General features: G+C 40.9%; 1 protein-coding gene across 1 annotated transcript in view; it reads left to right on the top strand.

The window, feature by feature from the left end:
• The window catches only part of Pgm5 (phosphoglucomutase 5), a 148,993-nt gene that overhangs the window by 15,373 nt on the left and 117,284 nt on the right, over positions 1 to 16,336 (top strand). Inside the window, exons 2-3 of the mRNA XM_051199775.1 lie at positions 6,513 to 6,675; positions 12,948 to 13,094. Of these exons, the coding sequence (XP_051055732.1) occupies positions 6,513 to 6,675; positions 12,948 to 13,094 (310 nt within the window). The remainder of the gene's footprint in view (positions 1 to 6,512; positions 6,676 to 12,947; positions 13,095 to 16,336) is intronic.

Consider the following 16,336-nt stretch of genomic DNA (forward strand, 5'->3'; position numbering starts at 1 on the left):
AAGTAAACTCATACTAAATCTAATTTAGAGGAACAGTTGTTATCATCCTAAAAGAAAAAGAGAAAGCATGAGTAGAATAATAGGTTAGTTGTAGGCTCATGATGCAAAGAAATGCCAGTAATGAGGAGAAAGCCCGTGGAGGGGCATTTTATTCTATCAGCACTATCCATGTCCCTTGTTGAGTGAAGACAATATTGATACAAGCAGGTGAGGTTTAAGAGTTGGGGGGGGGCATGGCATCCTTAGGAGAACAGAGAGCAGCATAAGGAACTGCCACCATGTCCCTTTACTCCAGCATGTAGAGTTTCAGCTGAGGGAGAGCCAGTTGACCATCTCTCTACTTAGCTCTGAATCTGGGAAGGCATATGTCCCATTTACATACCTGCACAATCTTGCGTAATAATGTCTCTCCAGCATGGCATTGCCTTTGTCTGGCTGCCTCCTGTGCTGTGAAGTCTCAGGGAAATTAGGGTTTGTCCCACCTTCTTTCCAAGGACCCTCCAGAGGAGACTGGTTGCACAGTGCTGGGTGGGGTCACCTTTAGATCCAGCCAAAGCCGTGCAGCAGGAGGTTCAGAGTAGGGACTTCAGAATACCATAGTTTGCCCTCCTCAGGTGAACTGGGTTTTACTCAGAAACACAAGGCAGGAGTTTCTCTTCAGTGATGTGCTCAGAATCAAAGCCAGTTAGGTAAGCAGACTATGGTTCCTTTGTAAGGCAGCTGTCTTCTACTTTGGCAGAGGGTGTTGTTTTTAAGACTTTCCCAGAAAGTGAAACAATGGATTAAAGGAGAATCTTTATTTAGAAAACAAAACAATAACCAATTTTTAAGAAGTGCAACGATTGGGGAAGACATTGTTATTATAGTGGGTCATGTTGATTTTAAAAGAGTTCTTTAAAGAACCCTAAGTGAACACTTTTGGTTTTGCAGGTAAAGACATTAAGCTCATGGGTTATATGGTACATCCTTTCCACCTCTAACTTGACAGAAACTAGAAGTAACTAGGAAGTGGGACCTCAGTGGAGAAGATGGCTCCATCGAGTTTACTGCAGGTGCATCTGAGAGGGCCCACCCCTCTCTGGGGGTGCCTGCTCTAGGCAGGTGGTCCTGGGAGGTGTAACAAAGCAGGCTGAACAAGTCATGGGGAGAAAGATAGTAAGCAATGTTTCATTATGGCTTCTGCTTCAGCTCTTGCAACTGCAGAGGCATTTTCCTGATGCTAATTGGTGTAGGAGGGCTTAGTCTACTAAGGGCAGTGCCATCCCTTGGCAGGTGGGCCTGGGCCCTATAATAAAGGTAGTGGAGCAAGGGAAGGGGACAGTCAGTAAGCAGCACATCTCCAAGGCCTCTGCTTCAGACCCTGACTCCAGGTTCCTGCCTTGAGTCCCTGCCTTGACTTTACTCAATAATGGATCTACTATAAATTATAAGCTGACATAAATACCACCCACCAAGTTGCTTTTCTTCACGGGTGTTTTATCATAGCAGAACTAGGACATGGTGCAAGACTCATACATAGTTTCAAATTGGGTGCCTTCCTTTATTCAGTAAGCCTCAAATGTGCATTTATCTTAGCAATTGCTAGATGTTAAAAACGGTGGCTTTTCTGATGATGTTTGTCTTGGGCTAACTGGGAAAGGGAAGGTTAACAGAAGAGAGGACAATGTAGATTTGCAGAGGAGAAGAAGATGCAAGGATGGAGACCAGAGTAATGGGGTAGATACCAGAAACCAGGGCAGGGCTGGGGGCCCCTCTCCCGGGACCACCTGAAGATGTGCAGCCTTGCTGGCACCTTGGTTTTGTGCTTAGGTCTTGCACTACAAGAAGCCAACATGCTCTTGTTTTAGCCACTTCATTGTTGACAGTTTGTTGTGGCAGCCATAGCAAAGGGTACTGATTTTATATTAGCTTGCAGATTTTATATTAATTTGTTAAGTCTACCATAACAAATGACCCACTTAGCTTAAAACAACAGCAATTTATTTTTCTCACAGATCTGGAGCCCAGAAGTTGAAATGAAGGTGTTGGCAGGGCCATGCTCCCTGGAGACTCTCTGGAAGGATCTATTCCATGGCTCTTTTAGCTTCTGGTGGCATTTGGCATTCCTTGGCTTTCTGGGCATGTGGCCACATGGGTCAGCCACAGCCATCTTGGCCTCTGTCTTCATCTTCTGTCTGCATGTCTTCCCCTCTGTGTGTCCATGATGGAACAGGCTCAAATGAATCAGCCTGCTGTCTGGCTGACCACCCCAGGGGAATGCAGCCATATTGGAGCTTGGATTGATCTCTGATATTGGCAGATTGGACAGGCAGCAGGGGAGGAGGGCAGCCTAGCTGAACAGAAACCCATGTTTCTGAGCTCATCTATACATCTTTACCATGGTGGTCACTTGCCTTGTGTCGTCTTGGACAATGACAGGATTAGGTAGGGGAAGAGGCTAATGGGCACCCATAGAATGGGGCCCTCATACCTTGATTATTGTGTTGGCTAGTTTTGGTTAACTTGACACAATGTCAATAGAAGAATTGCCTCCATCAGATTGGCCTGTGGAGGTATCCATGGAGGCATTTCCCCATTGCTAATTGATGTAAGAGGTCCTAGCCTACTAAGGGCAATGCCATCCCTCGGCAGGTGGGCCTGGGCCCTGTAATAAAGGAAGTGGAGCAAGGGAAAGGGACAGTCAGTAAGCAGCTTCTGCTTCAGGCCCTGACTCCAGGTTCCTGCCTTGAGTGCGTGCCCTGACTTCCCCTAGTTAAGTAAACTTCCTGGGAGTTGTATGTTGAAATAAACCCTCTCCCCTTGGGTTGACTTTGGTCATGGTTTTATCCCAGCAACAGAAACCCAATTAGGACAGAAGCCCATTGCTTACTCTGCTCACTGCTAGTAATCACCACTCTCCTGTGGACCTCTACTGAATTTTTGTGGACTGCTAACTATGTTTGCCACACCTGGACAATTAAAAACTAATTGCTTTTAAACAGCCAAGTAGTAGTCCATAATTTTTTTTTTTTTTTTTTTTTTTTTTTTTTTTTTTTTGCTTTGCTTGGTCTAACTAGTTCTAGTTCTTCATTGCTGGATAAGACTGTTTTGAAAATTTCACTTTAAGTAAATGTACCACAAGACATTTCTACATGTATACACCTTTCCCAGTTTTAGTAACTTATTCATTAACTAGTTAATTTATTGTTCTAGGGATGGAATCCATGACTTCATGAGGCATGCTAGGCAAATGCTTGTTTCATAGTAGGAACTCAACATGAGTTGAATGACAGTGGGAATTTCAATGGAAGTGTATGGAAGATGCTTTGTTATGGCTCTGGATAATAATGGGATGCCTCTACCATACTCCATCCTCCTTATCTCTTGTGCTACTGTGCATTATTCCTGACTGCTTCCTCAGAGCTCCAGTCTTTCCTACTGGTTAAAAACTGAGCCTAGCCTGGTGGCTTATATGGCAGCATGCTTTGGTCAGACAGGAGATGGTCACTTCTGCCTGGAGAATCCTATGAGGTACCTGTGAGTATTGGTAGGGGTTCTGTCATTTGAAGAATTGATAGAGGCCTGAGGATCTGAGGCTGCCACATGGTCAGGCTATGGATGGGAGGTGCTGGTCCCTCCACAGAGAGGCCTCTCCATGGCGACCTGTGAAGGTCTTCAGAACATAGTGCTGCCAGACTCTTCATGAATAAGCAGTCCAGGAGAGCTGGGCAGAGAGTGTCAGCATCATTGTCAGCTTCACTGTGGAGGTTTTTGGTGGGATTGTGTTGATTGCCTTGATTGGCACTGCCCCATGGCACAGGGCCCCATGGCTAGAAGGCAAAACCCCCTGGGGGTTGTGTGGAGACTGGCTGCATCTCCCTTCCATACTTCATCCCAACTGCATGTTTTGTTCATTAGAAACAAATCACAAACTGAACATCTGTTTCTACAGTCCCTACCCAGTTTAGGAAACTATGACAGCTGTTCACCTGGTTTGTTCTTTCCTGGGGACTCAAGGATGTGCTTATCTGTCTCTTTAGTGTGTAAGATTCCTTCAAGTATCCCATTCTTCCCTGGATTCCCAGAGTGAGCACACAGGGATGGATTTTTGCCTGTAGAACTGCTTAGCTCTTGACTCAGTGGGGGTCTTTTAATTCTCATTTTCAAGTTGATTGGTATATATAAGTTACATATATATGTATATATATGTGTACATATATATACATACATACATATGTATTTAATTGTGCATTTCCACACATGTATATATTTTCACTATACGTGCCCCTTTCCATTACCCTCATAATGACTTCTTGCCACTGCTCTGGTCCAGTGCGGGGAAGAGAAGATTTCCTAACTGCTCTGCCAGTGCAGCTGCCTTGGGTGTGGCTTTTGTCGCCCATCCTCAATGTTCTGTTGCTGAAAATACAGTGTGAGTTTTATGAGACTCTCTCCTTGTCTTAAACTGCAATTCAAACCCTGCTCTTGCCCTCAGTAGCCCTGGGAGCATAGCGCACAGTTGGGGCTGAGTACTCTGAACACTTTCATCTTTTCTGCTTTCCTAAATTTTCTTTCTTTTTTGCTAAAGGCTATTGTTTTTCTTCTTGTATCCTTCTATTAGGATAGCTGATGTCCAAGTATCCCTGCCCAAGTGTCCCTGCCCCCTACCCACAATGGGACAGTCTAGCAGTGATAAAATATCCCAACAAAAGCAATGTACAATTCCAGGCTATAGTTCATCAGTGTGGGGAAGGCAAGCCAGAAACTTCAGATAGTCATGTCATACCCACAGTAGTCCAGAACAGAGAGGAATGAATGCATACATGCTTACTTGCTTCTGCTCATCTTGGTTTTTCTACTCATACACAGTTCACGATATTGCCTAGGGAATGGGGCTGCCCACAGTGGGCTGAGCCTTGTCATATCCATTAATTAAGACAGTCCCCCACAGGCATGTACACAGGTCAATTCAATGTACATAACACCCTGTTGAGACTTTCTAGGTGGTTTTAAGTTGACAAAGGTAACCATCATGGGTATCATCTGCCATTCTTGTTCATGAGTTTTAATACTAACCAATTTACAGATATTTACTACACAGTTACTGCCTGGCAGTTTGTTCTAGGTTATTTAGAAACAGTGAAATAAATAGTTCTTGGGGGTTATATACACTGGGTGAATAAATAATATGGAAAGTATTAGGTGATAAGATATGAGACAGGAAACATCAGGGTATATAGAAAACAAATCAAGGTAGGGACTGTGAGTATTGCATTTCATAGGGCCGTCATGATTTCTGTCACATTGGAGTAGAAACCCAAAGGTGTGGCCTCAACAGTGGTTATTGCAGTTAAATAAGGATCAGGATAAACAAATAGGCCGAATAGATGTTTATTCAGGGAGAAATAACTTACAACCTAGACAGATGAACACCAGCAAGTTCCACCGGATGCTCTCCTCTCCGCAACCCGCCAGCAAGAGATCGTACCCCATCTCATCCCCAGGCTCCTCCTCAGACTTCCTTCCACAGGTCACTTCCGCCCCTGGCTCCACCCCAATGGGCGTGGTCAGTGCCACAGAAGGAGACAAAGTGAATATCCCACTACAACTGGTCATATTGAACGTGCAGTTAGGAAGCAGAGAGTTATGTATGCTGCCATGGTTGGCTTTCTTCTTTTTATCTGGTCCATGACCACGGCCCATAGAATGATAACAGACATTTAAGGCAAGTCTTCTTCCTCCCTCCCTCAGTTAACCTGATCTAGATCATCCCTTGAGATGTGCCTGGAGATTTGTTTCCATGGTGATTCTAAATCTCTTCAATGCAGCAATCAAATTAAGCATCACACAGAAGCAAGAGAAGTAGGAATCAGTCTTCTTCTTTTTCTTTTGTCATTTCTAACACCTCAATCATTACAGTTTCTGAGTCAGAGCCGAACTAAGAATTTATGTGGGCTCAGCAAACGTGTAGGCCATCAAAAGTAGATATTACAAACTACCAGAGATCAGTGGTCCTTTAGTAATTTACCAGTTACTAGTGGGAAACTAGATATGAGCAATCCAAGTGGGCTTGGAGACTTTGTGTAGGGCAAACAATGCTGGAATGCCTTTTATTCAGCTCTCCTAACATAACATCTGCTCAATCCCTTTGGAGAGTGCCCCACCCACACAGCCAGAGTATTGAGCTTGGCGGAAGGTGGGATTGAAACACTTAACAGACCACCACGAGAAGTGAAGCAGAAGCTGCTGCCCTTTATTACAGAGAGTACTGGGCTTATATACACAAGCCAGGGGATGGGCTAAGCATAGGAGGAAATCATGCACCACCCATACCTGGAGTCAAGGTACCGGCACTGCATACCAAAAAGTTTTAAGAACAACCTTGTTTGATCAACCTTGAGAGCGCGGGAGTTCTACAGCTGGGTGGGGAGCTGTAAGGGACAAGTACTTAAATTTCCCAACAGAGAGGAGTTTGGTTTCCTGTTGAGTTCCATAATTGAATTTTGAACTTTTATTTTTTCTGGATGGTTTAGATTGGACGACTGATTATTGGGCAGAATGGCATCTTGTCAACACCTGCAGTCTCCTGCATTATCAGGAAGATCAAGGCAGCTGGTGGAATCATCCTCACAGCCAGCCACTGTCCTGGAGGACCAGGGGGAGAGTTTGGAGTGAAGTTTAATGTTGCAAATGGAGGTATGTAGTTCTGACTATGGCTTACCTGATTTATTGCCTCAAATATTATCATACTCTATGATGGTAAGGAGGCAAAGTGGCTCAGAAAAATTCAGTGAGGTGCCCAAGGTGATGTGATCCCAAGGAAGTAACATTTGGTCCCTCAGTTGCTCAGGGCTGATCTTCTCTGTGCTTCAGCTAAGTGGAAGACTAGACAGTTGATACGTAACCGATACAGGAGGACTCTGGGTTTTAAAGTTAAAACATACCCCGAAGGCCATTTAAAATATCTTTCTCATTTTGCGAAGAAACAAATGGAAGCTCCAGGAGACTGAGTTACTTTGGAAGATCACAAGGCTGCTTAGAGACAGACCAATGACTTTTAGCCTAAGTCTCCATCTCAGTGTAGACTTTCTCTCACTACATATGTATAGAGTTATTTCATTTGTTCATAAATTTATACATATGTACAGTCTGGAGCTTTAGTGAGCTATGAGATGAATTTCTTTAAAATAAAAAACAGAATGTATAAAAGAGAAGGGAGAGTGATAAGTGGACTCTAGGCATCCATTACCGCGCTTTTCTCATTTTGGTAAGTAATCATTTGAACCCCTGGGGTACTTTAAGGCGAAATTCAGTTGAAGACTGTACTTAAATATTTTTTTTTGTTTTTTGTTTTTGTTTTTTTTTTTTAAATAAAAGAAAGACACAATCCCACAGAATTATAGTAACATGCTGGGCTACTCTGGGAGCCTGTCTTTGTGGGGTTACCATTGGAATCCAGCCAACTTGCCCACGGTTCTTACCTGAGAGAGGGAGTGTGGATTAAGAAGAGCTAGCTAAAGACATTAAAGTAAAAGACGAAGACACAGGATAGATGTCAGGAGCGCAATTCAGTCCATCCTGGATGTGCCGAGTTTATTTTTCACCATTCTTAAACACCTTAACCAAAAAGGGGAACATGGTATCATGCATATGGAATAAACAGACTTTTCTTGCTCAGTTCTCCAAGGATTCAGTAACCACGCCTTCGATTCAATTTTCTGTTACCTGGCCTTGATGGTCAGGAGTAACCGTACCTCAGACCAGGTCTGTTGTCATTTAGATACGACATCCAAGGCCAAGATCAAACATTCTACTGTAGCCACGTCTTTGACCTTTAGGTCTTATGGCTTACTAAGGACAGTTTTGAACTCTCTGACCTTGAGCCAAGATGGAGTGGAGCCATCTTTATGGGCCCTGACAGGCTACTTGCTTTTCTTGTTGTTATTTCAAATTCCTGGATATGAAGCAACTTGAGGAAAGAGGGTTTGTTTTGGCTCACAGGCTGAGAAAATACAGTCCACTGTGGAAGGGAAGGTGTGCAGGGTGGGAAAGTAAAGTGAGGCTGCTGATATAGGATGGAGAAGTGGGGGGGGGGAGGGAGAAAAAGCTGGTTCAGTTGACCTCTTTCTATTTCCCCTTTTATTCAGTGTGAGGCCTCAGCCCATGGAGCGGTGCCACCCACACCTTCCCTCCTCAATTAAAACCTCTGTAGAAACAGCCTCAAGAGGTGTGTCTCCTAGATAACTCCAAAGCCAGTCAAGTTGACAAAGAAGATTAATCATCACAAATACCTAACAAAAATAACACTAACCCTCTAACATCACATGGAACCAAATCTCTAGTCACCTTCCCCCCCCCAGTGATTATCAAAGTGTTATCTACAGCTATTTCGTTTTAAAAAGAGAGGTGCACCTCAGAACTGTACAGTTACTTACTAAGACTATTCATTCTCTTTTAATCTAGACCATCAAGTATGTTTGCTTATGAGAACATAAGCCGAACTTTAATGAAAACCAGTTATTATTGTGAATTATTCCTGGCCCCAGGCAAAACAGCACAATAGTACATTGTGAAGAAGAATTTATTATTGTTCTTTCTGTAGCTATTTTGCACATTATTAAAAAAATAAACTATTCATAAACAATTCATGTTGAATGTGAAACACACACATACACTAGCCAATTACAAGGAAAAGCTAGAGCACGTCTATACCTGAGTAAGTAATTAAAATTAATTAATTAATTAATACTATAGGAAATCACAAAGCCCCAAAAGTAGTCACAAAAAGTGGAAGACAGTAACAAAGAGCTCATGAGTAATGCTCCAGGATGTAAATGGATTTACATCTTCAACTGAAATACGTAGAGTGGCTGAATGAATACTGAAAAGTGTTGCCTCCTTGCTGCCTATAATTGACTCTTTGAGGCTTTCCAAGCACACATGAATGGAAAGGGAAGAAGGGGCAGGAGGAGATATTTCTGGAAGATACACAGCAAAGGAAATCAAGACTGGCAACACTTAGGTAACACACAACTGCAGTCAAATAAGTATTGCAAGGTAAAAAGAAGGCCATCATATAATGATAAAGGGATCCATTCACTAAGAGGCCATAAGAAGTATTAATCTGCACGTGCTCCATGCTGAGGTTCCTGAACATGTAAAACAAATCTTAATGGATATGAAGGAAGAACTGGGCATCAGGAGAACAATAGCAAGGAACTTCAATATCCCTTTTCCAACAATGGGTAGATCAACAAGACAGGAAAATTTTCAAGAAAATCTGGGATTTGGACTGTACTTTGCACCAAATGAACCTTGCAGGTATGAATAGAATTTGCTCTCTCATAGCACCAGGGTATATGTTCTCCCCAAGGACATGTGGAACTTTGTTTAGGCAGAACACGTTAGACAATAAAATAACAAACTGAAGAATTATATGGACTATTACCTTATGATTGCTAGAATGGCTACTATGATACAGTAAGAGATGAATGTTTGAGAGGATACAGAGAAAGAGAAGCCCAGCACAGCTGGCTAGAACATAGATCGGTACAACCATTAACGAAAACAGTATGGAGGAAAAGTGGAAATTCCTATGAGCAAGCCACGCCTCTTCTGCCTCTAAATACAATGTTGGAGCACTATTTTGCAAAGAAAACTACACTTCCATTTTCTTGGTAGCATTGTCCACAATAGCTAAGATATAGAAAAAACCCAACTATCTGTTAGTAGATATTAGTGGATGAAGAATGTGATACACACACAATGGGATATTATTTCACTTTAGAAAGGGTTGCCATTTGTCACAACATGGATGGACCTGAAGGACATCCTGCCAAGTTAAATAAGTGTGAATTTGCTTACAGGTGGAACCAACTATAGGCAACTATACAGAGATGAATAATAAAACACTTGTCAATGTTGGTGAGAGCATGGGGGAGGGGAAATGGGGAAATAGAGGTCAGAGGTCACAAAGCGACAGACATGTTGGATGAACAACTCTAGGGATATAATGTACAGGATGAGTGTTGTGGATGACTGAATTGAAGTATAGTCATGATTTTGTTCAGTTTTATTTTGCTTGCTTTGCTATAAAAAACTGCTTGTATGATGATAAATAAAAAGTTGATTTGCTCTATCATAGTAACCATTTTATTCCATGTGTGTGTGTCTGTGTGTACACATGTATATGAATGTATATAGAAGCCAGAGATCTACTTTCAGTGTAATTCCTTAGTGTGTGTATATGTGGATGCAAGGAGAGACCAGAGGTCAACCTTTAGGGTCATTCCATATTTTTAGAGACAAGATGTTTTAGTGACCTGGAGCTTGCTAGAATTACTCTTTTTTATAGCAACATTCCTCTCTGAGGAACTTACCAGGGTCCCATAAGAACAACATTAATCTTATCTAATGATGGTACTTCCATTGACTTAACCACTTTTCACTAGGCCAAAGGTCCTGCAACATCAGCACCAACACAGAATACACCAATGTGAACCATTGGTGGGCATTAGTTATAGCCTAGCCAAAGCAATTTACATACCCACTTTGTAGATGACAATGCAGGAGGTTATGCTTTAATGGGAGGGTTTGGGGTGACCTTATACTTAAGTTGAATATTCTTTTACCATTCTAATGTCTAACTAACTTCAAACATGTTCACATGTCTTACCAGTGAAATGAACATTCCTAACGGCATGGGGAGACTCAGTTTCTTCCTCCTTAGAGTGAGTGTATTTTATCATGACATTTGTCTTCTAAAGTTACAGCATCTATCTCTCCTGACCGTGTACTAAACTGATGTTCCTTGAGGACAGAACTTACCTATAGACTTAGTCGGCTTGGGGAAGTAGGGGCATATTTGAAATCAAGTTGCTTTTTAAGTATGTTTTGAGGACAAGGAGACCAATAAAAATGTTGATGTTCAGTTCTCACTCAAAGTTGGTAACCTACTCAGCCCCCTCCATAAGTTATCTGTTGAATTCTTATAGATGTATGTGTATTTTAAAATTCCCTTTAATATGGCAAACCTAAAGACACAATCACAAAACAAGATTTTTCTTTTTAAAAAAGTTTTCCTGAAGGGTAAAAAGTGGTTAAGGAGGGGCTAGGAAGGTAGTCCAATGGTTAAGGACATGCATTGCCCTTCCATAGGATCCAAGTTTGATTCCCAGAACCTACATCGCATGATTCACAATTACCTGTAACTCCAGCTCCAGTAGATCCAACACCCCCAGCCTCTGTGGACACACACACACACACACACACACACACACACACACACACACCATGCATACACAATTAAAAATAATAAGAATAAGTAATTTTAAAACTTTTTTTAAATTGCAAAGTGCAAAGAAAAAAGGTTTTGTCCATTTCTCTCTCTCTGTCCCTGTACATATGTACCTATATGCGTATGTATATGTAGTTATGTGCCTACGTGAAGGCCAGATGTTGACATCAGGTAGCTTCTGCTGTCATTGTTCACCTTGTCTTTTGAGACAAGGTCTCTCTCACTGAAGTAGGAGTTCACTGATTGGCTAGACTAACTGACCAGTGAGCTCCAAGAATACTATTTTCCTACCCCTGTCCCCTAGCACTGAGGTGACAGGCATGAATTGTCATGCCTGGCTTTTTACATTATGTGAATGCTGAGGATCCAAGCTCAGGTCCTCATGGTTTTATGGCAAATCACATTACTCACTCACTGATCCATCTCCCAGGCCCTTCTGTGTGTGTTTGAGAATTTCACTAATCCTATGTAAGGTAACTGTTGATGTAACCAATGAGGCTGTCTTCTGCCTTTTCTGCTACAGTAGGGCTATTGCCATTCCTTTTTATAGACATTGCTTCTTATTCTAAGAAAGTAGCTTTGTTCAATGCAAATGTATTATGAACCATATATAGTATTTAAAATTTTTATAATAGTTGTACTAAAATGCAATGAGAATGTCTAGATAATATAATTTACTTAACATACTATATCCAAATATTTCAATATATAAACATAAAATGTTAATATAACCTGTTACATGGTTGTTTGTGCTAACTTAAACTTTTGATGTGCATTTTATAATTGTAGCAGTTTGTAATTTCAGTTTGACTACTGACATTTCAGGTGCTCAGTAGCTAAATGTGGCGGATGGTCATTGTATTGGATAGTACAGCTCTATGGAGTAGGAAATGAGATGTATCTAGATGCAATTTCTGTTCAGTAGGAAGTTATAACGTAGTCAGCAACTATGAGTCACACTCAAGACTATATAGATGTCTTTTATATTTAAGGCCATTCAGTATACTTATTTATCTAACCCCTAACATTCTCCACGAGCAAACAAAACCTAATGAAGCCTTGGGTGAAGATATATGTTTTTAAATGGAGGAGGAAACCAACTACTGATTTCATACTCAACTCACTTAAAATCTCTCTCTCTGTCACTGTAGCCAACTTGACCTTCTGAGGAAATCTATCACGTATTTTTAGTTATCCCTCATTTTACAACTAGCTATGCTGGAAAGTGTGAACTGGAAAAAAAATAATCACCTGGAAAAGCTCACATATCAATGAGACAGTAGTGAGAAGAAGAGACCATTGTTTAAGAGCAGTGGTTTAAATCTGGAAGCCCTCATTTCTGTCAAATGCACATCCTGTTTGCATGTCATAGCCCAAATAAAGCTAATTACATAACCGGGTCTTCCCAGCAGGTGCAAAACTATTTTTAGAGTATATATATCATTGCTTAGAAGTAGATTAAAACACACATGTGAGTTGTTGGTCTACACAGAGCTGATCGAATATCCTCTACAGTGAATGAATACAACCTGGTCTAATTGAACTGCGGATCTTTGCTCGTTGTGAAGAGGCCAGATGAATCCCTCCTCTCTAGTGCCCAAGGCAGGTAATGTTTCTCTGATTGATATTCTGAAGACTTTAAAATAAACACATTTTGGGTGTCACATTTTAGGTCCTGCACCAGATGTTGTCTCAGACAAAATCTACCAGATCAGCAAAACAATTGAGGAATACGCCATATGTCCTGATCTTCGAATCGACCTATCTCGACTAGGGAGACAAGAATTTGACCTGGAGAACAAGTTCAAACCATTCAGAGGTAACACATAGTTTGAAGAAATCAAAAAAATTCCATGCATGGGGCAGCTTTCCAAGGGGGGTGCATATGGTGGAGTCCAAGTATGCATGAGGTTGCAGCAGCCCTTGTTGGTGATCGGTGGTTTCTGTAGGCAAGGATTTTCATGAGAAATACTGAATTAGTCATCTGAGGAGAGGCTCAAGGTAAGGCTATAATTAAAGTATATGCAGTGCAGAAAGAAACTGGAAGAATCTCTATTTAGATCCTGGCACTTTCAGAAGCCATTATCCAAACTGCATCATTTTCAACATGGGGAAAGGTTTTGGTTGACTCCATGATGACATACATGCAGTATACTGTGGATGACCCAAAATTGCCTTTGAATAATTTCTAAGCAGTTGAGGATACGAGAAAATCTAAGTTAAGAGAGATAAAAGCCAATGGCTTGTTAAACTTCCCATAAGAGGTAGGAGTTTCTTTTCCAGGCCAGAGCCATTCGGTTCTGCTTAACTTTACACATAAAGGTTGACTACCTGCTCTATACCAAGTGCTGTGTCCAGAGATTCTACAAAGGAATTCAGTAATTACGGAGTGTGTTTAGGCAAGTGGTTCAAGAATTGAACTGCCAAGCCTGGCATAGTGGCACACATATAACAACAGAACTTGGGAGATTGAGGAAGCAGGGTGATAAATTGGAAGTCAGCCAGGACTGCGGAGAAAGACCTTGTTTAAAAAAGAAGGAGAAGAAGACGACAACCAGGATGAGTTTGACAAATATTATTGTACAGGGTTGAGTGAATAAACTTTCGAAGAACCAAGAGCACAATTTGTTATTTTATAGATTCATGTCATGAATATGCACCTTATCCATTGTAATCAATTAAAACTTACAGAAGGCATGTAGGTAGCAATAGAACTACCATATCTTATGCTAGTGCCTCTACAAGATTGGGTACAGTTTGTGTCACAATGGTGTCTTAATTTCACAAATAATTAAACTAGATTAAAATGATGAACTATGTTGGGCATGTAATTTAAAAATATTGTTATTAATTCATACAATGTACTTTGATCACATTCATATCCCCACTCCTCATAACTTCTCACAGATTCACCCTGCCAACCTGAGCACATGATTTTTAAAGACAGAGAAAGCTTAAAATAGACTGTGTGATGGTGATAACACTGGGCTACTGATACCAAGTCTTTCTTAAATAGTTTTGGGTTGATCATTTGCTCAGGTAGTGAGAATTTACTGAAAGCTGTGTGATATTCACTAGAAGCAACAGTGACCACCTTTAAAAAAATACAGTATCATTTATTTATTCCTCAGTATTTTCATACATGGAAACAATGTATCTTGATTGTATCACCTATAACCACTCCCCCACACTCCACCCTTTATCCCAACGTATCTGTCCCCTTCTTGTCCTTATGTTCTCTTCTTTTAGGTTTTGTTTTGTTAGTCTCATTTATTTTTAATCCACTAAGTCTAATTGGTGCTCCTCCATTGGAACACAGATTGCTCTTGTTTGATTGATCTTGTGTGGGTAACCATAGTTACAGTGAGCTCCTGGGACTGATTGATCTTGTTTGATTGATCTTGTGTGGGTAACCATAGTTACAGTGAGCTCCTGGGTATACTGGCAATGCCACATATGGAAGACAGTATTAACAATGCTCTTTTCCATCCTCTAGCTCTTATATTCTTTATGTCCCCTCTTCTGTGGTGTTCTCTGTACCTTGAGAGGGGAGAGGATTGATAAAGATGTCTTATTTAGGGCTGAGCACTCAATAATCACTTATTAGCACTTGGACCAGTTATGAGTTCTATATTAACACTAACTTCTCTCCTTGCAGAAGGAGCTTCTGGGGCCAGTAATAAAAGCACCACTAATCTGTGGGTATAAACATAACATAAATATTTGTTTGGTAACATTTCAATTTACCAGGGTAAGAGCAGTAGATTTCCCCCTGGACCTTGTGATCTCTTGGATTATAGGCTTTTGGCCAGGTTTATAGTACAGAAGGCCTCAAATCCAATGCAAAAGCAATTGGTTACCTCTATAACCTTCATGCCGCTATTGCACCAGTGAGAAGTTTCTACTTTTTTCCAAGACAGTGTTTCTGTGAAACAGCCCTGGCCATCCTGGAACTCACTCTGCAGACCAGGCTGGCCTGGAACACACAGAGATCTGCCTGCTTCTGCCTCCCGAGAGCTGGGATTAAATGTGTACACTACCACCTGGCTGAAAAGTGTCTACCTTTATTGATCTAGTTAGAAGTGCACACACACAAAAATGTGCTCATGTGGATTATCTAGGCAACTGCAACTGTGTTATATCTAACAAAATAAACATTTCTGAATATATATGAGTAAAAGGTCTATAAGAGGGATAAGAGCTATGAGGCATTACCATCTGGAAGAAGTCATATGTGTTTTAGTTGTTTTGGGCACATTTATGATTTTAGAGCTTCTGAGAGACTTGAGTCTTTGGGGAACTCATTGCTACACCTACACTGTTCTTCGGGTGACTTCTCTACAATGATGGTGTTAGTCTGGAAGTAGATAGAAGTTTTTCTGGTTCCCCAAAATAACTTGGAGATAATCCTTTGAGGTAATTTATGTGCTATATTCCTGCTGTTTTAAGTGACGAGCAATGCTTGAATTAACTGAAAATAAGTAGTCCCTGGTGCGTCATCTTAAGGTGTCAAGAACATGTATAAGATAATGGGAGTGGTCAATTTTCCTGAATGACTTGCTTCCTTGAACTGTCCCTGGTGAATATCAAATATTTTAGGCAAATGATTCAAGAGCTGAAGAACCAGAATGAAATTTCCAAAAATATCTTATGTTATTAAGTAAGTAAAGCGTCTAAAGCATTCGCAGCATAAAAGCAAGAATTTCAGATGTATAGTTCACAGACAGTGGTTTTTAATTATTTTTCTGAATTAATATTCTCCATATGTCAGAAGATGATTAAGCATAGCCTGTGCTCCTTAAAAAGTAATTAAATTTGAATGGATATTCATATGTCAATTTAAATGTAAGGGGAATATTTTGAGACCGGTATTTGGCCAGGTGAAGGGTAATTTATACAACCTATTAAATATTGTACCTGGATGTACTGAAAATTAGTGATTGATATCTTTAACATAGGCCTAAGTGTTTCAGCTCTGAAGTAGTATGACATTGAAAAGTAATAGATGTATAACTTTAAAAAATTTAATTATAGAGGGCTGAAAAAAAAGTCTTTCCTAGT

The sequence above is a fragment of the Phodopus roborovskii genome, unplaced genomic scaffold (assembly GCF_943737965.1).
Source record: "Phodopus roborovskii unplaced genomic scaffold, PHOROB, whole genome shotgun sequence".
Lineage (NCBI taxonomy): Eukaryota > Metazoa > Chordata > Mammalia > Rodentia > Cricetidae > Phodopus > Phodopus roborovskii.